Genomic DNA, 25470 nt, shown 5'->3' on the forward strand with positions numbered 1-25470 from the left:
AAAAATTTTATCACCTTGCCATTACTATACACAGTTCTCAGAAGTTCTGCCCATGCAACCAGTAGGCTGTTTCTTCAAATTCTGTCTCCTAGTGAAACACTGCAGGTGCCATTTAGTTACTGTTTTGTTTGGAGGCTGAGATAGGTAGTAAATGCCAACTATTGAGATACTCAATACTCTATGAAAGATTTGGAATTACAGACCTTTACCTCACCTACTGCTTGGAGAAATTTAAATCTGTCATTTCCTAACATCTGGACACTTGCATATAATGATGCAATACAGATGGCATTCTGTAATTATTCTTTGCATTTTTTAAGATAAAAACCATTTCATACAACTGTAAGCAAAGCACAGGCAACAAATTCTTAACATTAAAACTTCATTACATTAGTAGACAAATACTGCCAGTGAAACATAGCCAACCTTTATCTTCATCCACAAAATAGAACAAAATCCTCCTTATTCTTCCACAATGACATTGGTATCGATGGATTAGTGGTATGGGCAGATGATACTGTAGGACATAGTAAGATAGGAGTTTGTAGCAAGCCAACAGCTTCATGGTACTGGCCAGGCATACGTTTTTACCTCAAATATAATCCCAGCAGTCACAGGGAACAATCTTACTGAGCATACATTATTTTCATACTAGCATTTTTTGGGGAAAAAAAGTGAATAATATCCTCAGATTTCTGTTAACTTCTTAACTGCAACATTGAAATGAGTATGTAACGTTGATGGCTGAGATTCTTGGAATGAACCAATGATAAGACATGTTTGTCAGAATTCATTTGCTCACCCCATAAAGTCCAGAACTCTCTAGGAGGCTCATGAACATATAAGCATCTATCTTAAGCTATGGCGTGTTCATTTGAGATTAGTATCAGACACTTGAGTTTCTTCCACTTCCTTTAAAAAGTCTGTTCCAGGCTTGGAGAAGCAGTACAGCCAATAAAATGTGGTGGAAGAGCCCCTACATTGCATTTTTTATGCATATTTTCCTGTGGTGGGCACCAGATCTGAAGGTCTAGTCAGCAGTAATCCTGGGTACTTTCTAATCTCAAGTGGCAGCTCCACAAATTTTATGATAATGAAGTTCTAGAGGTTCCTCCACCCTAGAGGAGGCTGTTTTGGAGTCTGATACCTCTGAGAACTTTTAATACTCAACATGCAATAGCCTTTTTGACTACATATCTTTATCCACATAGCTAAGGTCTCTTCTTCTGTATGCCTGTCCGTAACACCACGTTATCTAGGTAATTTACAAAATGATCCCTTTCATGTCTTAGCAGAACAAAACTCTTCCTATTTTTAAAGGCAGGCACTGTCTTTTTTCTTTTCCCTTTTTTTTTGGTGGGGGGAAAGGTTATATCTGGACTGAATTAAAAGCAAAAGATGACTGAGCATTTGGAAATTCCTTTAGGACGAGATGGTCTTGGTGAAAAATGTTGAAGGAAGCTGCTATTTGAAAAATTCAAGTATTTGATCTCCTGACTGATTCAGTCAATCACAGAAGCCTTTAAGCATAGGTGGTGAAAAGAGTTAAGGGTTAGATAGTCACAACAGACATCTGCCAGCTTGGTTTTTCATATTCATCTGGTACATCAGCTAGAAATTGCCTGAGAAGTAAGAAAACCTCTCATATCAGAACATAATATGGCCTTGCTCTCAAGCGATCAAACTTACAGAAAAGTCCTCATGTCTACACTGTCCTTTAAAAGCAATTTTGATGCCAAGTTCAAGGCCAAATTTACTGACTGACCATAATCGTTATCCTTAGACGCCTACCCTGAAGGCCAGCTATACTTGATACATCTTAGAGGGGAGAGAAATGCTGAATATTCCCTTGTTTTACAACCATGCATTTCTACATGCACCAACAACATGAAAAGATCACAGCACTGCCTGATCCCTCTATCTTCATGTAGTTTCATGATGCAACAATGTCACAATATTAATATTAAGCACACAAGATGGCTCCAAGTCCTTCCTAGAGATGCCCACATCATCCATTCCCGAGGCAGCTGAGACTGGTAAGCAGTCATCTGGACTATCTAGATGGACAATCTGCAAGAGCACAGTTGGGGTTCAGGTCTGTTTTAGATTTTACATCAACTGCAGCACAAGTAGAGAATAGTCTTTGCTGGTAAGCGCATACTGAAAGATGGCCAGAACAGATGCTATGTCAGAAGTAACTGACTTTGCTAAGATTTTCTCAGTGAAAGGTTTTAGACTTTCCAATACAATTTCTGAATGTCTCATTAGACAGATGGGCATTCAGACACAGTGAGAATATAGTTGAAATTGTTAAATGTAGAAACGCAGAACATATCCTCTGATCTTGGTATTGTAATTGAAGAATTGAAGACTCCCACCAAATGCATAAACACGAAACAAAGTCACAAGAGCCAACTTGGGGTTAATTAACAGAATTTGAAATCAGTCCCTCTTGATTTTCCTGATAACTTTTGGAATTAGGAGAATGTGAGTAATGATCATCACGTCATTGACAAGGTACTCTGTGTTACGCTTATCTTTTTTGGTTTGTTTTCACTGCTCTCAAAATACCTAACTATAATTCTGTGAATCTGTCTGTTGAAATTTAACAAGGGAAACTCTCTGCTATTTTTGGTTCTTTTCCTTTGCCATTCTTTGTATTGTCATCCTCTGATACTAGCAGTTCTCTAACTGCTTCTAAGGTAGCTGCCTCCTTTGCTCTGTTTGGTTCTATTTTGTCTTTTTGAGAACAAACCAGTGACACACCAACAGCATCACTATTTTTGTTTTAGAGCTTCTACATCTCTTCATTGCTGGCATACCTGCCACTTTGAAGAACTAGATAATGCTTCTTTTCACTGCTTTATAGATGTTTATGACACCGAGGACATTTGGCTATTCAGGTTCATCACATTACACAAAAGAACAGAAGGGGTTCATGTCTTTTTTCTGTTGTTTCTGATTTCTGGTATCTCCTGTTGAGGATTTTCTGCTTCCTCTTTCTTTTGGAAGCTTTTTGCTGATACTCAAATTGCTGACACTTGCTTTCAATTTTCCCAGAGAAGTGTGTTTAACAGTTTCTCCTTGACCTCATACTCATTCTTTTGAACTGCAATTAATCCCAACCTCATCATGGTTTCCTTTACTAAACAGCTCTGATGCAACACAAAATATATTTTAAAACCAGGTTTATCAGTTTTCACCATTATGATTCATGAACAAAGCTGTTTTTTGGATAGGCTAAAGGACATACAAGTTTTATTTGCCTTAAAATACAACTTCTGCTCCCTTTTCCCCCCAAAAAGAAGAAAAAAATATAAATCCAAGTCAAAAGGTTTAGTTTATGTCTTACACAAACTGCCAAAGCTACATTAGCATTCAAGAGCCTAAGGACCAGATAGACACTGCTTGTATAGCTGTCCAAGGCACTGTATGGCTTAAAAAAGGCATGTGCTTGAGCCAAGCAAGGAGATAGAGCATGCCTATGCCTCTGCGTAGTCGGCTGAGGTGCCCTGAGAAGAAATTCAATGCACGTCCATTCGGAGTGCAACCTGCTCTGCCTGATGCTGCCCTACTGAATACTGAGCACAGATGTATTTCCAAACAGACATCTGATTCACAAGCCGCTCATGAGAGCCCTTCAAACACAGGAAGACACTTAACATAGAATGAGATGGATGCCTTTTGTACAACAACCTACTAAAGAGAGCACTTGCTGAGTGGAGGGTGATCGGGATTTGCTTCCCTCTTCAGACCGAGTAGCACAGGACAGACCAGCCCAGGACAGGGGCACTACCTCATCTGCTGAAGCTTAGCTGTTACGTGGAAAACAATGAAAGACTCAGAGAGAGACTAAACAGCATAGTTTCGAATATCTAATTTAAGGTTAGGACATTTCTGGAAGGGCATACTGTTGTCTCCTCTCTAGGAGCTTCTAGTGCACTTTGCCTTAATACATCTCTAGGCAAAACAATACTGGGAGCTCAGACAGGAAACTGGATTCATCTCTCCAAATTTTCTTTCTCTTTAGATAAAATAGTAACTAAGGACTTACCATGTGCTCCTACAAAGACACTGTATTTGAAACATTAAAACACACCCTAAGACTCCTTTATTTTTTTGGAACTCAAATACAATTTTGCTAAGTTTCACCAGAATTTTGATCAAATGAACTCAGGTTCTGGCAACGTAAGTCATCCTTTCTACCTAATGTTGCTTGGCCTTCACTGTCTGTAAGTGAGAAAAACTGGTGAATCTTCTATCTCCTAGAGCAGTTTAAACATGTCTCAAAATTTTTTCTCATAATGATCATAATATTGGCCTTAATATTTGATCTAGTAGAAGAAATGGAATTTTAGGTTTTGAACTTCACTCTACTGTTCCAGTGCTAGAACTTTTATGCAAAAATCTGACTTAAATTAAAAAAGCTTTTTATGAAAGAGAACACTTGATAGTACCATAGAAATATTGATATTGATAGTACCATTTATCAAAGTATGGTTCCGTTCAGACCATGGACTGAAGTTAGCATTGAGAAATTCCACATTTCTGGTTGCTAAATGATTGTGGTATAAAGTATACTAATTTTACCAGTAAAAAGATACATCATCTCCCTCATTCCTAGGCCTCTGTCAGTCTACAAAAATGCAATCATAGCTCAGGCAAAAATATTCAAATCTCTATGTGTTTAATAAAGTTTTAGGCTGCTAATATTTTTAGGCAACCAAGTTTAGTATACATATTAAAATTTATCTATATATCAAGAAAAAAAAGCATTAGCACAGGCGTTTAATTGTCAGTGCATGGCACTGAATTCTACTCAATAATTCTTGCACTTATTTCAATAACTTATAGTTGTCCTATAGGTAAATTTTAGACAGATTTTCAATTTCAGTGTAAAAATTTTCAAGGGAGGGAGAAATCCCTTAGCAATCTCTTTCAACAATTAAATAGCCTCACACTAAGCAGAGCTGCCAACAAAGCGAACACTTCTAAACACAGTATTTTTGTGAACCAAAAAAGCACTACGCTGCTAATGCGGGAGTAAAGAGCACGATCAATGATTCACTGAAGTTAGCAGATGGACTTAATATCCACAAATCAGTTGAATCAGTAGGTGTCATTTTTTGCACTGTCACTTTCTGAGAGTATAACTGTACTTTAATCACATTTTAAATTCTTCCTACCAAAAAATGGTGTATTCTCTTTATGCTCATAACTAGATGACAGCATCTAAGAATTGTTTTTAGAGAAATATATAGAGATCATACACTATAGATACCTCAAGCAGCTCTGAACAAGAATTACTATTTCTAGGTATTGTCAACACCTTCCTTGAGGATGACACATGCTGCTAATCTTGAAAGAAACTACACAAATCTCTTCTCCTCCCCAAAATGTTGAAACATTATTACCACCACAGTCTAGGTTTTCTTTTGCAGGATGAAGTACAGAGGTGGAGGGGAGGATAAGATTACTGAAATGCTCACTGAAGTCTTTTTGCTTCAGTTCTCTGACTTTGTCAGTTAGCGATCCAGCACAGAACAACAAAAACTGAACCAATGTTGTACCATGGTCTACTCCAGATACTGGATAATGGTGCAAATTTACCTCTCATGCCTGTGATCACATAAAGATACCTGTTTAAGTGCCAGCTCAAAGAAAAATGGAACAGGGTGGCTGCTTTCTTAGAGGTTCCTAAGGGGTTTGCTGCGCCACTGCTGACTGATGCACTTCCCGATGGGAAATACAACTTAGAGAAACTGCAGCATTTCCATCTTAGGATTTTTTTGTTCAGTATGTACTGAAGCTATTAGGGAAGGCTGTGGGGAGACTTGGGTTACTGTATGCTCTGTATGCCCACAATGCTCAGGGTTTTTTTTCTCCTCTAAAAAAGATCCAGTAGAGTGATTGTGCAACTGAAGTGCAGATGACTGCAAGACCAGACTGTTGTGATACTGGTTGGATGAGATGAAGAACTAGCAATGTTGGAATCTAGCTTCAGGATGACTGAGTTACCAACAAAAGCATTTAAAAGTCAATGTGGCATTTGTAGGAAGGTATCTCATACATCTCTGCCTGGCAAGAAGGTGCAGTCTTATCTTTCTAATAGGACAGATATAGCAGACAGCTGCTGATCTTTCTGAAGCAGCAGGTATTTACTGCAACATCTCTGTCTTCATCCCTCCCAAATGAGATTAGAGTAATGTGATGTACATGGGGCTACAGTTTATATTTATCTGTAAGCTGCAAACAGCATAGAAAGTTGTCCTCTCTTAAAAAAGGAGAAGATTCTCATATTGAACCCATGAAAATTGCTTATGATCCTGTTCTGGTCAAAAGTGACTTCCAGATTAAAAATTAAGGTGTTGGTTTTAACGTACACATCAAAAAACCGCATGATCTGGGAACGTGTAGGAGTAGCTCTTTTTCCTGCATCATAGTTTTCATCAGAGAAAATGTGCAAATACTTGTTACAAAGCACACTTCCTATTTTCAAGTTGATAACTAAAAATCAAAACACTTAAGCACTCTTTTTTGTTATTATGCAATGTTTTAAGAAATTTCAAAAAAAAAAAAAAAAAAAAAACAGCCATCCCTGGTTCCCTTTAGTACTCTCAAAATTTCACTTGGAAAGTATAATTTCTGGCAACCTGTTCTTGTACTCTTTCACAGAATTCCTTTATAAGTAATACCTCTTAATACAAAGATTCTAAGAGCAACCATATTTGAAAATCTACCATTTCTAACTGAATTCTATCAAAATTCAAAACTGCTTTCAGTACAGAAATACCAGGTATGTCTTGATCACCCTTCATACTGGATTAGTAGGGGGTTCAGAGAGCTGCAAGGAGGCTCCTTGCTGAGCCACGTACCATTCCAAAGAAGCCCGGTCTGTCCTCGGGTACGTGGAGCTCGGGGTAAACATTCTCCAAGAACCATTTGAAGTCCTTACATTTGAGCTTCTCTCGAAGGAGTCTCCTTTCTGTCACATCTCCATATGGTTCCTGAAAGAAAAAAACATTAAAAAACAAAACAGAACAGACGCTCCCTTCTAAATTATGTATACACATTATTAGGGACCTTATGCTAAAGTGGGAAGTAGGATTTTTAACCAGGAACTATCCCTGCTTTTGGGTGTTGGATTTGATTTCATTATCCTTCCATTTGCTAAATGTTGACAAAAAAATATTAGAACAGGACATTAAAATTTTAAATACACTGGAAGACAGTCAGTCTGAGAAAACTCCAGAAACTCTGCAAGTAAGGATGTCCCTGAACACGGATTGCTGGAAACCGAGAAAGCATACTGGCAACATATTTGTTTCAGCTGGATAACTGAAAGTTTCAGAAGTAGTGAATGAATCTTAAAAATTTTAAATTATTCCACCATCAATTTGCAAATTACCTATAAAGACATTTTTGCATTTAACTGATGAAATTTGTAAAATCTGTCTTACAGTTTCCTTTGGCTTTATAGTTTTGGGGGAGGGGTTGGAGCAAAGCCAACCCTTATTATGAAATCTTAAATCTCCAGAGAAAAGCTTTCAGTGAAGACTTTTCCCTGTGTGTAGATTGGAGCAGAGTTCACCCCTCTTCAAGTCCATCTTCAAAATCTATTTCTCTATATTGACTAAGAACTTCAGACAGTCAAGCATGATCTGCTCTTTGCAATCCCCACATTCTTGCAAGTCATGTGACACACTGTTTTTCATCAAACCAAAAATATATTTGTATTTCTCAAAACTGAAAACACAAACCAGATGCAAAATGGAGGCATGGATGACTACTTCAAAAAAAAAAAAAAAAAAAAAAAAGCAGGACATATTAGCTCTGAATTGAGTATCTGAGTTAGATGAAGTAGAAGGTTCTGAATTCAGCTTTTGAAACGAGCAGTGCATAGAATAAAATATTATGGAAACCAGAATGCACTGGTGGCAGCTTTGACACGTGCAAAAATGCAAGATCCTCAACTTAAATCCACTGTGTTACACACAAGCCAAGATACAAAAATTAGGATATTAACACACAAATATCCTTTAAAGACAGTTAAAGTTCCGTCATTACAGACATCAGCTGCCCAGAACTTTACAAGAAAAGCTATCAGGATTTATTGCTGTTTTCTCTTTGCATATGACACTGTCAGAATCAGCCCAGCATTGCCTGCAAACTTCCATCTTCACATACACCAAATACATCCTTCTCTCAAAGTCAGGCTCTAATAATAAAGCCTAGACGGCTTTTAAGATGTTAAAGTAGAACAACTATCACACATACATGGACTAGAATAATCCAATGTCCAGTTTAATCCAACAGAACACATGGTGGAAGCTAACCAAACTCAGTTCCTCAGTCTCCTCTAGCACTTCTTTTAAAAGCATAATGGTTTTCAAGAACATTTTGTCCATAGGCATTTCTATTGGGATAGGCCACTCAAACGCTTTAGAAACTCCCTCTCTGGTCTCTAAACTCTGAGCAGACATAGTCAGAGGTGGATGTCCAGCAGCCCAGGGCAAGGCACTTCCTGCCTTGCACAAAACCAGAAAGCAGGAATTCAGAAAACTTTCAGGTCAAAGAAGAGAAGGGTCTAGGGAGATTAAGCAACTTCAGAAGCAAGCAATAAAAGAGAATTTTTTTTTAAGCCTGAATTTTGGACTTTTGTGCCACAGATTCACAGAAGTCACTTTTAGTTGACTAAGACATTATGAGAATATTTCAAAGTTATTGTCTTCCAGTCTGCAGGCCACTCTCTAAAAATATATCTGAGCTATGAATTTGCACACTGCTCTACTGTACAGACCTATTCAAATATCACAGTATTCATCTCTTGCAAATTTCTGCAAACAAAGATCTTATATTTTCTTCCTCATTGTATTTAAAAATGTCAACAGAATTAAAGAACAGAACTGATACTTCAAATGTTCCATGAGGAACATTTTCATCCTACTTCATCCTACTTCCCAAGATTAATTTTTAATTCATTTAATCTTTGGAATCTTGATTTTGTATAAGTTTTTTTAAATCAAATATTGTGAAGCAGTAAATCAAACTTCGAAAAATCCATTTATCCTACATTAATACAACATTTTACCATTATCATAAGACTGGCAATCTTGCTGAAGATCATGACCAAGCCGGTTAGATAAAAGTGTACTGTTCACTGAACCTTATTGATTAACATTAACCATCTTTTCTGTTCTGTAATTCTTTATTGAGAGAATCCTGTATCAGCTGCTTCATTCTTCTTCTGCTAGGCACACATTTCAGGTTAAACAGCTCCTCGTTCCTTGGGCCACCTTGCTTAACCTTTTTTTTTTTCCCCAAGCATAAAACAAATTTATGTATAGGTAATTTTTAATTTATTGGGAAAATAGGAATTTCTGTCAGACTAGGAGAAGGCCAAATTTGTGTCAATATTAAAAAAGAAATAAAAGAAATAAACATAAAAAGTCATTCATTTTAAAAGTTAGCTGAATTATTAGTTATTTCTTTGAAAACAAACTCAATTCTAATTCTAAGTATGATGGACTTCAAACTCACCAGGCGAGCATGTGGGTTTCGATGGTAATAAAGTTCTTTATATTCATCCATCCATACTTCAGCTGCACGTACACTGTTTGCCAAAGCCTTGGACCGTGAGTACGGAGCTTGTTTGGGAAAAACATGACCTACGTGAGAGCAAGGGTGGATCTCAAGACTTCCTCCACACTGCCATATCTAAACAAAGAATTCACATTTCACATAGTTAATTCCAATCTTTGCAAGCAGAAGGATACAAGCAGGCTTTGCAAGGGTAATGCCTCCTCAGGAATATCACAGCATATTGTAAGTGACAGAATAATTTTGTTAGGGAGGGAAATAATTGCCTCATTCCATGAATAAACTGGACTAAATGGCCTCCTCATGACCTCAGAGCAAATGTTGGGAGCAACAACAAGATATCCCTATCTCTGGTTTTATCAGGTGTGCAATTATCCCTGTCTTAGCTTTACTTTCTCTGAAGGCATGATGAGAAATGGTCCACAATATTTCTGCAAGCTGAACGGTAGTCTACAATTCAAGATATATAGGTATTATTCACCAAAGAGCCATGTTTGTGGTCCAACAGCAACCACACCAATAGCCTCCTTAGAAAGAAAGTGATGACTGATTTCTTACCAGAAACTTGCTCTTTCTTTGCTTTCTTTGCCTATATTCTACTGGAAATCTGACTTGGTAAAACTTGCAACCTTGTCATATTATCAGAAAACCATTACTTGTGTTCGCATTTCTAGATGCATCATTTCAGAAGAGAGGTATGGGTACCTGGCCTGGTCATAAAATATTACCACCACTAACCTTTTTAATTGAAAAGCTGGAAAAGGAGCCCAAGACCCAACATATGAGAAGAAAAAGCACACAAAATAATTCTTTGACTGACACTTGGTGGTCCAATTTTAGCGAAAAAAACTCTCCTATCCAAACCAGGGCTAACACAGACTTTCTGTAGAAGTTTTTGCAAACTAGCATTCCCAGGAGCTAATTCTCCTCTTGGATCCAGCTGTGCACACCAGGCAACTCATCCTTCCTCTGTAAATGGAGGACCAGGGAAATTGTCTAAGATATGTTTAAAGGTGTGAGAGGTTTGCTCTTTAATGACCCTCTTGTATAACACATACATTTTTAATTACATGTATGTTGGGGCCCTTGCAGTGCTTCAGAACAATAATCTATATGAAGAATTATAAGGGTTACTCAAGGAGACTTAGAAGGTCACTAAAGGACGAGTGCGGTTAGGAGAATGCTTGAGCAAGCTCAAAAGAAGGAACTTGAAAGAAGAGACAGGATGTTGAGCTCCCAAAAGGTCACCAATCAGCGTAGAGTAAACACCGCGTGCTTCAAGGCGGCGCAACCAATCAGCGGAACGAAAGGACTGCATGCTCGGCGTGCTTTGCTTAGCTGTGCACTTAGAAACATATATAAGATGGGCAATTTGCTGAATAAAGTTGGAATTGAATCTGCATTCTGTGACTGCGTATGATTCTTTCCCTCTACTCCCGTGGACCGCGACACATGTATTTTTAATTACATGTCCATTACTAAAATGGACACAGCAGGAGCAAAAGCTGTGAGGCAGAAAAAAGAATTTCTGTCCTTAACAGTGACAACGGATCAGTGTTCCTCTCCTTGGGACTGCCAGGGATTCAGAAAGTCACCAGATATGAAACCTTTCAGCATGTACAAATGAATATTGTCTTCAGCCTGCTCTTTTTTAAATAATTATTTACGTATTTCTGTCAAATTTCTTAACTTCAATATCACTGAATGTTGTCTAAGTTCCACTGATTTGGTTTTAGATAATGATGACATACTGATGAATATATTTATGAGTGGCAAAATACTACGTGATAAAATTGTAGATACTCTTAAGCTTTATGATAAAATTGCACTCTAATACATATGTTTACTTTTAAAACAACTAGCTTTCTTAAAGGAGTAGGTAATTCATTACTCAACTACAGGGAACACTGGATAATCTTCATTTCTTTGATTTAAAATTTTAAGTTTTCTGGTTTTCACAGTAGGTTTCTCTGTTCTTTTTCTCTTCTGAAGAAACAGCATATTTTTTCTTTTGAATAGAAGAATGATTAAAGGAATCATTATTAATTCTTTCTCTAAATTCACAGTTCTATACTGTTGTTTTAAATGATTAGCTATGTTTTCAAATGTAAATTACACTACTGCCAAATTGAAAGCTGTTATGAAACCACTTATCCAATTTCGCTTTAAGATCTCCCTCACTGAGATTTGTTTCAGAATAATAGCTTTCTTATGTCATTATTTCTATACACAAGATTATATTTTTTAAAATTGAAATTTATCAGGCAAGATTTGTCAGTAAATATTGAGCTCTATTAAAATATATTAAGGTCTATCAATTTTCATATTTCTTCTATCACATAAAAGCTTTTTTTAAGTGATCATTACTGCTTTAATCAATCTGCTTTTAACAAGAAGATATGAGGACTAGACCATAAAGACCACTGAGGTGCAAATGTAGTCGAGCAAGAAGCACATTCTTCCATTCTTCTGTGATAAAGTCCCAGTTAACTGGAGTAAAACAGACTGACCAAGATCTCTGTTAAACTGCTGCAAAAAACAAATTCCTCAACTGCTGAACGTTCAATAGTTAAAATTCTGAATAGCTCTAAAAAATAATTGAAAGCTGCTAACCAGTGCTCATTATATTCTACTTCCTTCATTAAAACACAGTTTAAAGTTCTCTTCCCTTACTATTACAAAAAATAATAATTTTTAGCTAAATAATTCCTCAATAGATTTAGTTTATTTAACATGGAAAACATATTTTGACTTCTATATAAAAATCACATTCAAATGAGTAACTAAAATAAAGCAAAAAGTGCAACACAGAAACCCAAACTGATTATGAAATGCTAAATAACTAACCCTGGGGAAGGTTCTCCCCTCAAACTAATTCCAGGTCCTGTAACAGCACATTAGATTTCATTTAGATTTTGCATGCTCACGTGCAGGCAAGTATGCTTCTTTACTAGGTCTGGCTAGCTCAAAGCTTGTCATTATAAAAGCGTATTTTTTTTCTTGAGTACAAAAAAACAAGGTGACTTTATTCAAGGTGAAGGCAAAAATAAAAATAAAGGGATGTATGTAGACTGCGAATATTTTTCATTTTTTCAGAGACAGATGCTTGCATTATAAAAAGCTATAATAAGAGCATAATGCTCCACTTGGAAACCCTGCACCTGCAAGAATCTTTGAACAATTGACTTAATTGATAGGTCAGTGAAAGGTAAACAAGAAAAGCAAGCCTTTTGTCAAGAAACTAAATTTCCTATATAAGCTCTACAGCCTCCAAACTAATATTTTAGTAAACTCCAAAAGGCAAAAGGGTGCTAACTCCTGAACTGCAGCAAACAAAGACTGGCTGGGGAAAACACTTTTTTTTTTTTTTTGGCAATTCTTTCTGTTGTACTCTCATTTTCCCCATTTTGCACCTGTGCACCAAGGATAGTGCTTGAGCACCATCTGCTGGGAAGCAGAGAGGAAAGGTGCTCAAAAACATGTGCCCTCGGTTACATAAATCCCATCCAGAGTATTCTGACTGCAGGAGAAATTTCCAGATCCAGACAGGAAGAAACAATAAAAAAAAAAGAAAATGAAAAACCCCAAGCAGTTAGAGGTGCATCATCCAGGAGTGTGGACAAGGAAATTTCAAATAGAAGAAAGGAATTTTCAGTAAGTAATTCTGTCTCTTTGAATATGGGTATTTTCTCTCCTGCTGTGATGGTGAGGTAAAGGACAGACAGCAGAGGTATCAAGCAGCAATCCCCAGGAACAAACTTACATTACAGTGCCACTAGCAGGACCCACAGCAGAGAGGGGGGAAAAAAGCGGCAAGTGGGTTACCCTCCCTTGACAGACAGCAGGCAGAAGATGAAAGGGCATCGTTTTGCAACCCTTAAAAGAGGCGTTTCAATGCTCGTTATCCACGAAGTGAATTTTTTTCTAAACAAATCCCAAATCAAGGCACATTGACCTGATGCTGCATTCAGTTTCTCTCAGTCATAACGCATTTAGCCAGAGCTTTGTCCTTGTTGTACCTTTTAAAACCACAGAGAATTTCTCCAGTTTAGAGTAATCAAAGTACAAGAAAGTGGAGGCCTGAGAACAAGTCTTTTCATATCACTGGAAGGGTAATGTTTTCAGAGACAAGAAGAGCAATGAATTAATTCACAGTGAGTTTCAAGTATCCCTACTCCTAATTTTCAGGTCTGGCAGTCTAGAAACCACAGAGACAACAGAATTAACAATGATTTATCCCTCTTGACCTTCTGCAGCGCTACAGGCAGCAAGAAGTACAGTAAAACAACATCCTTGCCTTCTGCTCCCTTCCACAAGAAATCTCACCACAGGAGGCATAAATACAAGGGGTTGAAAGTGTGCCACGGACCATTTGGCTCCAAGTGCCCAGACCCTGCTAGCTATGTCTGCACGAGTAAAATTACTGTGCCCTGGTATATTTGCTGGCCCTTAGATCAGCTGCCATTGCACAGGCCAGCACGCAAAACTTTCTCCCCCCAATGCAAAAGCTCATTCCCGCTGCCATTTGCAGGCAGCTGGCCCTGAACACATCGCACAGGCCCATGCACTTCTCATTGAAGTGCCCCTCTGCTCTCCCTGCAAGCCACATTCCCCCGTCCTCAGCCCGGGCGCAACAGCCGGCACACCTGTAGCCACTGAAGACCTGCCCTGTGCCATCAGGCTGGTGCCCCCCTGCGGGCCTCTCCTCCTGCTGGGTACCTGCTATGGCCACGTGCTCTGCCAGCACCCCAGGATATTCTCTGCTGCTTGCCTCTTTCCACTTCTCCTTGTGCTCAAGCAGCCTTTGATGCTTTCTCAAGCCCACGGGAAGACTACCTTCTTTCTCAGCGCTGAAGTGGCAAAGCCACAGCTCGTTCACAGTTCTGCATTACCGGGGGTCAAAGACCTGGTTCTGTGAACCAGTAACATCAAAAAGGAGACTGCTGCCAAAGCCTGACAGAGGTCAACAGCAATGATGGCTCAGGTCTAAAGCAACAACAGACAGAGCAGGGCCAGTCCCTGTCACACAGCGGGGGTTTGGGCTTGCCCTACCAGCAAGCCTTGGCCTCCCCACAAAGTGTGACACATGAGGAGTGAAGAACTGCATGGAAAGAGGGTCACCTCTGAGGCTTTATAGCAGGAGCTGCTGCTGGCCTCCCAGCACCAGAGCATCACCTCTAATCTCAGAGGAGAAAAAGACTGCCATCTGGAGCCTTACTGCCCCCGACTCTGCGCTGGTTAGTGGGCAAGCATTTGGGTGTTATCAAATCTATGGCAGCCAGATCACAGTGGAGACTGCAGACGTTTCACCAAGCCGAAGTAAATCTTCTACCGTCCAGTTCTGCCAGCTGTAGTTGTTATTTCCAAGTTTGTTGCTTTGGGAGAGGTGAAAATCTGCTGTGAGGCAGAGAATATGGTGATAGTTTCAAAAGCAGTGTCAAGTCCACCTTGCAAACTCCTGGTCTGTCTGGGTGTACAACAGCAGCCGCAAACAAGTGCCTGCCGGAGCCTGTCTTGTTCAGCCCACATCCAACTGTTGCACCACATGGACATGGAAGGTGGTGTCTTGCTCTCTGGTGGAGCTTGTTGCTAAGCTCACAGTCTCCAGCCTCTGCTTAGCTGTATGCTGTATCATAGCTGAGGAAATAACAGGCGCAGAACTCAGGGCATGGACACTGCCACTGGTTCCCAAAAGCACATCCCTACCTCATCCCCATCATCCCTTCCAATTCCCTTAGTAAGTGAAAAAACAGTTTTCACTAGCCAGAGGTACACTGGGGCTGGATTCTGCCGCTGAGTTGCTTGGTGTGAGCAACAACACGGAAGCAGAGAAAAAGGGCTTTCCTCTCTGTCAACACATGGGATCCAGGCATTCGCCTTGGGTGCCAAGGAGAACTTTAGTGGTGAGCTGAAACTAAAGACCAGGCCCTCCCTATCCTGAGACGCACAGAGAAGGACTGAGCAGAGATGCTCTCCTTCAGACCCAGCACGTCTCAGTGTTCCCCAGCCAGCTGTACTAGCACTATGGTTCATGCTGCACAATCTCCTCTGCAAAACTCAACTTCTCTAGGTTAACCTTCATTTGGACTGTGACTGATGAAGGTCCCCCACACCGCACCCACGAGTAGGAAAGACTGCCTCTTCACAAGCAGTGACAAGCATGACCATGTCATTGGGGCCTCAAGTACAAACCCTCCATCACGGACTGTGGCTCCATGAGAAGCCTCACAAAAGGAGGCATAAAAATCATTTCCATTGAGAGTTATTTCGTAGCTCCTGACACTGTGACTGAGCAATTATCCCAAAGAACCAGAAAAAGGAAACAAAACCCTGACAGTGGAAAGGAGGAGACCGTAGGAACATGCATATGAAAGCACACTACACCAGAACTGGAGCCAGCTGGGAGACTTCTGCTTCAGACTTGCAGACCTGGCAAAGGTGGGTGAGTTGCTTGGGAGCTGCAGCCGAGGCCAGCTGAATTCACTGGTTGCGACAAGTGGGCAGTGTGCTTGGACTTATGGGCCAGACGAATTTTCTGCTACGTGAGAAGGGAGTCACAACATCAGATCAAAGAGCTATCACAGCTCAGAATTGTCCCTTGAGCAAGAAACAACATTGCTTTTTTGTCTGTGGTGATTATCCTCCCTGCTCCTTTTCCTTCCTTATTCTTGTGCCCTCCTTGCTAGCCTTTCTGCCCTGCAGAGAGCAGGAGGCAGGACGAGAAGCAACGGGGACTCCAAGCTTCCCCGGTCAACTGCCACACATCTGAAGTGAGGCAGTCTGCTGAGGCTGCCTTCTTCAAGAGACTGGTTTTGTAATAGCAAAATACTACTTATCCTTGAATTCTGCTGTCACCTGGTAAAAAACAAAACAAAACCACCAACTCTCCCCTCCCACAACCCACTGACACAAAAATGCAAATACGACCATAAAACACATCTGATGACAAGCAGAAAAAGGGAAAATCAGGATACTAAGTTATGAACTCCCTGCAAGCCAAAAATGGCACTACAGGGTATCTTCGAACCACCACCAGATTCCTTCGGCAAGCTAAGGGTGACACGGGACAGACCATAAGCAGATAGTGTTCAGCAGGAATAAGCAGCAGCACCGGTAACAGCAGAGTTGAGGACAAGACCTTTTTGCTTATCAGTCTGAGTTGTCTCATATCTTCTCTCTCCTCCTCTACCATAAATCCTTTTCATTCCAGCACAACTATCTACCTGTTTCACATCTGAGCCTAGGCTCACCTTGCAGTTGGGTACTACTTCACAGTTCCTGGAGGTTTTTCCACCACCTTTTTTAATTTTTATACAAACCTCTCCTGACAGAAAAAAACCTTAAAGTAGTACAGGTTGGCTTGTTCTACCCCACTGATAACTTCTATTACCTTCCTTCTTTTCACTCTGTCAACTGCTATAAGAGTTCCAGAGTTATATTAGCAGAATTATAAACATTTCTTTCCAACTATCCCCTCCAAGTCAAAAAATGTAAACTTCAAAAACAAACATCACACCACTGTTCTACATTTTTTACTGGCATTCACAACAAAGACACAGTCAAAAAAAAGTTTTAAAAAGGGCTATTTTGAAGGTAAACACAGACATATTAAAGTGTAAAGGCAATGAAGAGATTCATATACACATCTCCATGAATATTCTCTCCTTTATACTTGCTTATAGTAAAGCTATTTCATTAATTAAAAGGAGATGAAGAAACAAATAGGAATTTTCTTTTTATTCTCAGGAAAAAGAAAGTGTTTTCAAGGGAGCCACTTACCCTAAATGAGAATTCCAGATTTTCCCCGCCCCACACTTCCATTCCTGTGTCATATGAACCTAGATAATCAAAATAGTTCTTGCTCACAGCAAACAATCCGCCTGCCATGGTTGGAGACCTATAAAAGAGAAAAGTAATTCTGAATTAAATAAAAAGCCAAAAATATACACATGAACTAAAGAAACAATGTAATAGATCAAAAAAATGACCTATTTCATTTACCATTTTCTCAGTCCTTTTCTGGATACAAAGAAACAGTCAGCCACTAATCAGTTAAGTATTGTATTTTTTGGCCATTTAATTTAATTTTGTAGTAACAAAACTGTATCAGACAAGAGCTCCAGAATGTATTAAAATAACAAAGAAATCAGAGAAGTTAAGTATTGTATTAAGCTAATTTTGTGCAATTACAGTGTCTTTGTGACTGGCAATAAATGAAGACACTAGCCTTTTACCTTCAAGTAACAGAACATATGCTTTTTTGTGGCAGAGTTATTTTAGTCAGCTCTGAAATTGTATTCGCAGTTTCCTTATACATTTTACTTAAGTAGTAAGTAAACACGTTTGTGCTTTAGTGATTAATAACAACATTCCTGATCCTACTAACATCAGTTGGAAAAAACTCTCAGACATCAACTGAGCTGAATTCAGTAAATATGGTCCATAAAGAGAGTTTTTCTTTTTAAGAAAATCTGCCCATCCATCTGTATTTTTGTTTTAATTGTTGACCAGATTTGAAGAAAATCAGAGGTGAAAATCTGAACCACATCAAACAGGCATTTTGAAAGATCACAAGGCCCAAAATTGCCAGCACAGTTAAGGGATAGACTTTCAGCAGGGTAGTGTGTGCATGGATATACAAAATAGAATTTGTTCAGTTTTGCTCCTAATTGTTTGCAGTCTTGGAAAACTACCCTCTTTAAAGTGCCAAGGATATAATGCTGGATGGAACTAAATTCATCTGACACTTTATGAATTTTGCTAATGAAAACTACTAAGTGTTAAGTGTCATGACCAGTTATTCTTAATCTGTCCAAAATAATTTTAATAGTGATCTCTTTGAAGCAACTCTGTCTTGCACTGCCACATGTTGTTTCAAAGTATGGGAAGAGATGAGGTGAGACAGAGAAGAAAAAACTTCATGAACAGTCAAGCTCTTCCATCTCACTCTTCCCAAGCACAGCTGTCAGCTGTATCACTCTCCACTGAGCACTGCTGCTTTCCCCAGATAACCATAAAACTTGCCAAGCTCACGGTCCTCAGTTCACCTTGCAGCCTTATCTCTTAGCATTTTCTCCTTGGCAGTCCAAAGTCAATTCCTTCTTATGGAGGAGAAGAAAAGCACTATGTTTAAGTTAGAGGCTTTAAAAAAAAATTTTGTAATCTATTTCTAAAATTTTTGAGGATGTAGACTAACATATCCTGAGAAGCACTAAATTACTGCCTCACTTTTCCCATTAGAAAACATATTACCTTCTCTCAGTTGAGGATAAATTCATTAATATTTGTGAAATCCTGGATATTACCATGCTAAGTGACCTAGAAAAGACTGAGGAAAATGAACCATTCTGTATTTGTTTTAGGCTTTAAGATGACGAATTATAAATAAAGGCAAGGACTAATAAAATGGTGATGTTAAAAATACCAACAGCTGCTTCATTTCAGAGAACGCATTGCTGAACTACAGCAGCTTCCAAGTTAACAGTGAAGTAGACCCTCAGCTCCCAGGATCTTATCTACAGTGTCCATTTTCCAGATGCATTGTTTGTAGACTCACTTTACCTCTCCTAAAAATACATTATGGGCTGACAAATAATACCTACTGATTATATCTTGTCTTACAATAAAACAAAATTAAAACCCACTATGAAGACATCTCCATGAGCTCCCAAGAGAAACTGGGGTGGGCAGAGCTGTATCACTTCATCCCAAACGAAGAACTGGCCAAACTGGTTTACTTTTGAAAATAAAGCAAGGAACCACCACGATGGCTACAGCCCAGATAAAGCTTTCAAAATTACTTCTTCCGTCTTATTGGTTTATGATTTTTTCTCTTTTTCATTGTTGATCATGACACTTTTTATACAATGTGGGCTTCATTGCTTTGCACAAAGATCATCCTTCAATATTAGTTGATCAGTTACAGTTTTCCTCATGCTAATAATCATCCATAGAAATTTGTGCTGTAGAAGTCAAGTGGTTACTTATGGAATAAGGATTTCACAGTAAAGACCACACAGGATTTTCAGCTTTTATAGCAAATTTTCTTCCAGTAACATGGTGACCAGGAGCTACTCTGAAAAAGGGGTACTAAACAAAATACGTAATTTCAATGTAAGTTATAAGCACTCATTTATTGAATATTTTTCAGCACCTGCAATTTCCAATTGAAGTCAAAAGCACCTACAACATTCACAGTTTAAAAATGAGATGCATAAAAATTCACCTGATCACATCAGTCTTAGACTTCCTTCGTTTTTGCTCTCTTTCAGGGGTTACATGCCAAGTGAAGACAAGTCTCCAGTCAAATCCGCCAATCTGTGGCTCCCCAGAGTTTCCCAAGTACTCAAATGTATTCCAGTCAATAACATCGATTACAGGGCAGACGACAGCTGTCTCCTCCTCTCCGATTCTAATTGGTTTGTAAAAGAAAAAAGTGACTTCTATTAGAACCACCTCTCAAAAACACGAAGCGACAAGAACAGGGAATCCTTACAAACACAAACATAAACTTTTGCTCCTTTTCAACTCCTGCTGCAACACAAGGAAAGGATGGCTACAAGAACAGCCAGCAAATTTTCGTGGAGGGTGCATCAGGAGGCTGCATCAGGATGGATCCAAATGTAGGCATCTGGCAAGCAGCATTCTTCTGGGACACTGGGAGGGAGGCAGGCCAGATGTCTTCAGACAACACATTCCCTCCTTCAGCATCTTGCTTGGCTGTATCAAGCACAACATTCTGAGCAAAAAGTTCTGTCTTGCTTTGTACAGGTGGCTGCCTTACAGATATTAAGAGAGAAGAGATGTGGACACTGATTTAAGTGGAATTCCAGGATCTCCTCAGAGGTGAAACTGCGGCATGTTTCAGTACGACTGTATCACTCTGCCAGGATGAAGAAGGCAGCTAGACTCTATGGGCCTTAAGGTCATGGTTGTTCTTACAAATGCAATCATCTCCAAAAAGTTACACTGAACACTACAACAGTAATTCGGAAAGATACCATGAACTTAAACCAAAAAAATCATATATAGTTCCCACATGGGAATTAAATCTCTGATAGTCAAACATACATGAATATACATGAAGGAGGCCTTAAGAAACTCTGATACCATGGGACATAAAAAGGACAAACAAGATAGCGCTGGGGAAGGACATGTATATAGCAGCGAGGCTGATCTAAAGACAATTATCAGTACTAAGATCTTGATCAGTACTAAGAATACATCACAGCTGATGTCTACTTCTGTAAGGAGATAAACACCTTTTTCCCATTTCTCAATACCATGCAGGGGTTTCTGGATTCCTCTACAAAAGCATTTCTGCATTTGCACTTGCAAAAGTCTGTGGGATCCTTTGCCTTTGCCTCAGGTTCTGGAAAGGTTCTCAATACCAGGAGAGATCAAACTCAAGGCACACAAACACAACATCAGGCTTCTCTCCCGTAAATCACCAGTAATCTTCTTTACACTAGTCTTTGTCACTGAGCTAGCAGGAGAGACCTAAGTGGCTTGTCTGACTTTAAGATGCTGGAACTTGTTTTAGCCCTGCATCTTCTGATCTGCATATTCTAAACAAGCAGAAAAAATACGCATGTACTATTGCCAAACAAGGAAGAGGTCTGATGCATCTATCATTCAAGGGGGATTAGTCACTCACAGGATTATTAGGTTTAAAATGTGCAGGCTGAACAAGGGGCTCTGAAACAGTTAAGCTAAACTCACAGAAATTACAGCAGCTTGTAGTGGTAAATGCAGTAGAGAACAGAGGTGGTCCCAAAGCTACATCGTCCGAGCTCAGGAAGACTGGCTCAGGTACGAAATAGTCCCTTTTTTTTGCCACAGGGGAAACAGGACAACACAAAGAAGAACTATCAGAGGGACACAGCTGTTTTCTCCTACTGAAATCTGGTTTGGCAACGTGCACAGGAGGGCTTATAAAAATATTGCTATCTCTGGTCTCACCTGCACAATGCTTATATACAAAGCAATGATAATGATACACACAAAGGAAAAAATTCCTCAGTCAAACATAAAAATGCTTTGTTGTTTCTACAAAGGAAAAAGAGTAAAAAAAAAAGTATCTGACATACAATTTAATTTACAAAAGAAATCAGGTAAGTGAAAAGTCATCCCTTTTTCTGTAAGCTAAGATTTAACTAGATGGCACAAAGCATAGACAGTTTATGAACATGACTGTGCTTGCATTACAAACATTACATTCGATTGCTTCGATGCATCTGAGCTATGCCATGCAAACATGCCATTAGAGATGTACATCTGTATCAAGAAAAAGAAGGTCACAAATTCCAAGAGATTTCCTGAATAATTCATTACAGAAGGCAATTCAATACAAATTATCCAAACTCTTCGTTAAGACTGCCATCTAGTGGTTTGCAAAAACTGAAGAAATTACAGAATTTTCTCCACAGTTATTTGTTGTTTCTTCAGAAGACAAGCATTAAAAACATGTTTATTCTTTGATTTTTACTCCCTTTCTTTGCACTATCAATATTGTTCACAGTTAATCCACAATTACCTGAAATATACCTGATGTGAAATTTTGGAAACAAATTAAATATGACAATCGTAAGAAGAAAATAATTATTCCAGACAAATTTTCAAATGTACATCAGGAATTTGAGAGCACAAGTTCCATTAAGAATCAGGAAGATTCACACTCCTTGTTATGGTATGTGCTCTTGGCAATATCTCCCACAATTTGTACACATCGTTTTTTTCTAGACTTTCTCTGAAGTCCACAAGAGTTGGTGGGAAACTTTACATGATATGAATCAAACCATTAATCCTGAGGAATTTTTTATTATGTTTTAAAGAGCACTGGTTTTCTATATGCAATGTTTCTGAGGTCTGACTCAGACACTGTAACCACCTGCTCCTAGCCTCAGAGAGGGTTTAGATGTAAAGTGCCAGCACAAGTGCCAAAGCAATGCAGCCTTGCGTAGGCATGCAGGAGCGACAGGATGCTGCAGCGGGGTGCCCCTGTTGTGCAGTCACCAATCACACATGAACTTTCCCTTCTGTAAACTGAGCATGGGTGAGGCTGCAAAAAGATCATAAATATCTGGAGCTTTAATGGCGATCTACTATCCTGTACTTTTTTATTAATGGAAGTTTTCTAACTTGCCCAATAGTTCTATGGGATAGATGAAAAACTACATAGCTATAAATTAAAGTATCCCAGGACAGATAGTGCACAAGTAATAGTCAGCGTAGACATAATGTTAATTCCTGTCTGTCCCATGATGCTTTGTATCAGAACCATTTTGGAAAGATGGATTAGCTGAAAACTTGGAAGACAGAGTTTATTGACTTCACTTCCCATCTGCTTCTGTCTATGCTGCCCCGCAATAGCAGATTTTTCAGGGCCCTCATCTTTCCAGACCTTCGTTTCATCCACTTCACAGGCTGACAGAGCAGCCACCTTTCCCAAGGTAGTTTCAAAGCTGGGGGAGGACTTCCCTTCCTGAAAACAATTTTTCACTTCTTTGAAGAGTAGCCTAGTCCTCAGACTCTTGTACTATGGAAGAAAACAGAAATCCACCTCCTGCTTTTTCACACTTCCACTCACTCTTCCACTGCCAGGAGAAAACACTCACACTGCCTCAGAGACCACCCACCGGTGACCTTTGGTAAGTGAAGAGTGTCTTTTCCACTGCAGAACACAGAACTGTGCCAAACAGTCTTTTTTCCCTCTGCTACAGAACAGAAAAACAGCACAGAAAAACTTTACCTTTCCAGAAGTGGTTCGAGCCAGCCTTCGTGGCATTCACAGTGGCAATCAAGGAAAGTCAGGATGTCCCCTTTTGCTACTGAAGCCCCCAGCAGCCGTGCTCTAACCAGTCCTTCTCTCTTATTCGCACGGATAAGGCGCACCTTGCGCAAGCCAGCCACATAGTTCTCCAAAGTCTCCTTTAAATGTTCTGTAACAAAAAAAATATATATAGTTCTGTAACGAACTGGTTTATGTCATACTACAGAATGCTCTTTGTTCATTAGCGTATTACTTAAAGCAGTGCCTTACAGATACCGGTATTTTGAATGCTGATTCTGCTATACTGTCTATAGAAAAGGACAAGGAAAAAGCACAGAATGTGGATGGACAAAATTCATGTTTACTTTTAAGAAATCAAATGTTTCATGTTTGTTTCTATAACCCATTTCCAAATTGTTAAAAGTGTTACATAAAAGTTTAATTCTTAACACAATTCACGTGTGGTGGAAGATGCTAGTATCATCTTGTGTCTCATAATTCAAATGAAAATAGATAACCAGGTAGTGCCTTATTATATTTGACACCAGTGCAACCTTGGAACAGTCAGAACTTGCTCAAATTAGGAAAGCTGAAATGCTTTGACCAGACTATAATTATCTATATATGCAAGCACTCATGTTGCAACACAGCCAGCATGCTTACCCATTCTAAACTAAGCCAAAACCAAAACTTCTAATTTTCACTGGCATGCTACAGAAAAGTCTATTTCCAATTAGATGCCTATGCTGTAAAATTGTAGGGTGCACGACCATAACAGTGTATCTTTTCCTCCTGTGGCTGACAAAACCCTCCATTATTTAGAATTATTATTCCTACCTTTGTCACTGTAATCATCCACAAGGACAACCTCTTCCAAAAGTATATCTGGAGATGTCTCAAGAACACTATGAACAGTTCGTAGCAGTGTTGACCAAGCCTCATTATAAAAAGCTATCACAACAGAGGTTTTCGGCAAGCTGTAATAATCATACTTCTTCTCTCTGCACCTGTAAGTTAAGGGACTATACTTAGCACAAGTGCAAAACCATTTGTAAATTTTCAGAAAACTATTCTCAAATGAAGAGTTCATATGGCTACTTACTACTTGTAAACAAGCATATGTAAAGGATCTTAAAGGAACTGTGTGTACATGGAAAGGTCATGCAAAGCATTCCAAAAGTTCACATGCCTCGGCAACATTATAACTAAAATTCTGCAACCTTCAGAAACATCTAAAAAGAAGAAAGACAGGAGGTATCCTGGGCTGGTTTATGTGCAATCTCTGCAGAAAATTACTCCAAGTAGAGGAACAAATAATGGACAAAATATGCCTTACAGATCAAAGAAAGGCAAAAAATGGAGAAATAAAAAAACTAAACAGGGTAAAAACAGTAGCGTGAACTACTGCTAACTTGTGTTTTGGAAAATAAGATAGAAGTGCTAGGCAGTAAAAATATAACTGTGAAGAAACAGCAACATATAAAGATTAAAAAACAGTAACAGAACTAAGGAATATGTACAACAAAGCATAATTTGGGAAAGACCACAGAAATGCCAAATAGAATAGTGAAATCCACAAAAACACAGACAGTCTTAAAAATACACAGTTTTGGCTCTGAGGAGAGCCAGCAGGTTTGTAAACCTTTGGATTAAACTCCAGAATGTATTTCCTAAAAAAATATATATGCAGTTCCCTAAATGAACATAAGGATGCCAAGAAACTTCCAGACAAGCCAAAAGCATACACTGTGAATTAAAGACTCTCCCAATCTAAAACAATTTTAAAATAATTATACTATTTATTACCTCCCCCCCCCCCTTTTCTTAAAGCAGTCTATATTAGCAGTTCTGTTACGCACCAACAGAAATGTTTTAGAGATTTCTTATGCCTCCAGCTTACTGCCTGGAAGATACCAGTGCTTAAGAGGCAGAAGGATAAACATTAGTTTCCGTATATTGCTAGATAAGAGCAGGTACCAAAGCAGGTAAGACATCCCTCCTATGAAAAGAGAATAGCAGTAAGTCCTCCAAAATCTACACTACCTGGAGCTGAAGAGGGAAACCAGAAGTTGACCAGAAGAGCATATGTGATAGCAAAT

The 25470-nt window shown here is 39.0% G+C and overlaps 1 protein-coding gene across 1 annotated transcript in view; it reads right to left on the minus strand.

Annotated features, from left to right (window-relative positions):
- Window positions 1-25470, minus strand: part of GALNT12 (polypeptide N-acetylgalactosaminyltransferase 12) — a 49266-nt gene that overhangs the window by 13581 nt on the left and 10215 nt on the right. Inside the window, exons 2-7 of the mRNA XM_067291146.1 lie at window positions 24209-24378; window positions 23351-23540; window positions 19826-20011; window positions 17380-17497; window positions 9541-9717; window positions 6876-7007 (exon numbers count right to left, since the gene is read on the minus strand). Coding sequence (XP_067147247.1) covers window positions 6876-7007; window positions 9541-9717; window positions 17380-17497; window positions 19826-20011; window positions 23351-23540; window positions 24209-24378 — 973 coding nt within the window. The remainder of the gene's footprint in view (window positions 1-6875; window positions 7008-9540; window positions 9718-17379; window positions 17498-19825; window positions 20012-23350; window positions 23541-24208; window positions 24379-25470) is intronic.

The sequence above is a fragment of the Apteryx mantelli genome, chromosome 2 (genome assembly GCF_036417845.1).
Source record: "Apteryx mantelli isolate bAptMan1 chromosome 2, bAptMan1.hap1, whole genome shotgun sequence".
NCBI lineage: Eukaryota > Metazoa > Chordata > Aves > Apterygiformes > Apterygidae > Apteryx > Apteryx mantelli.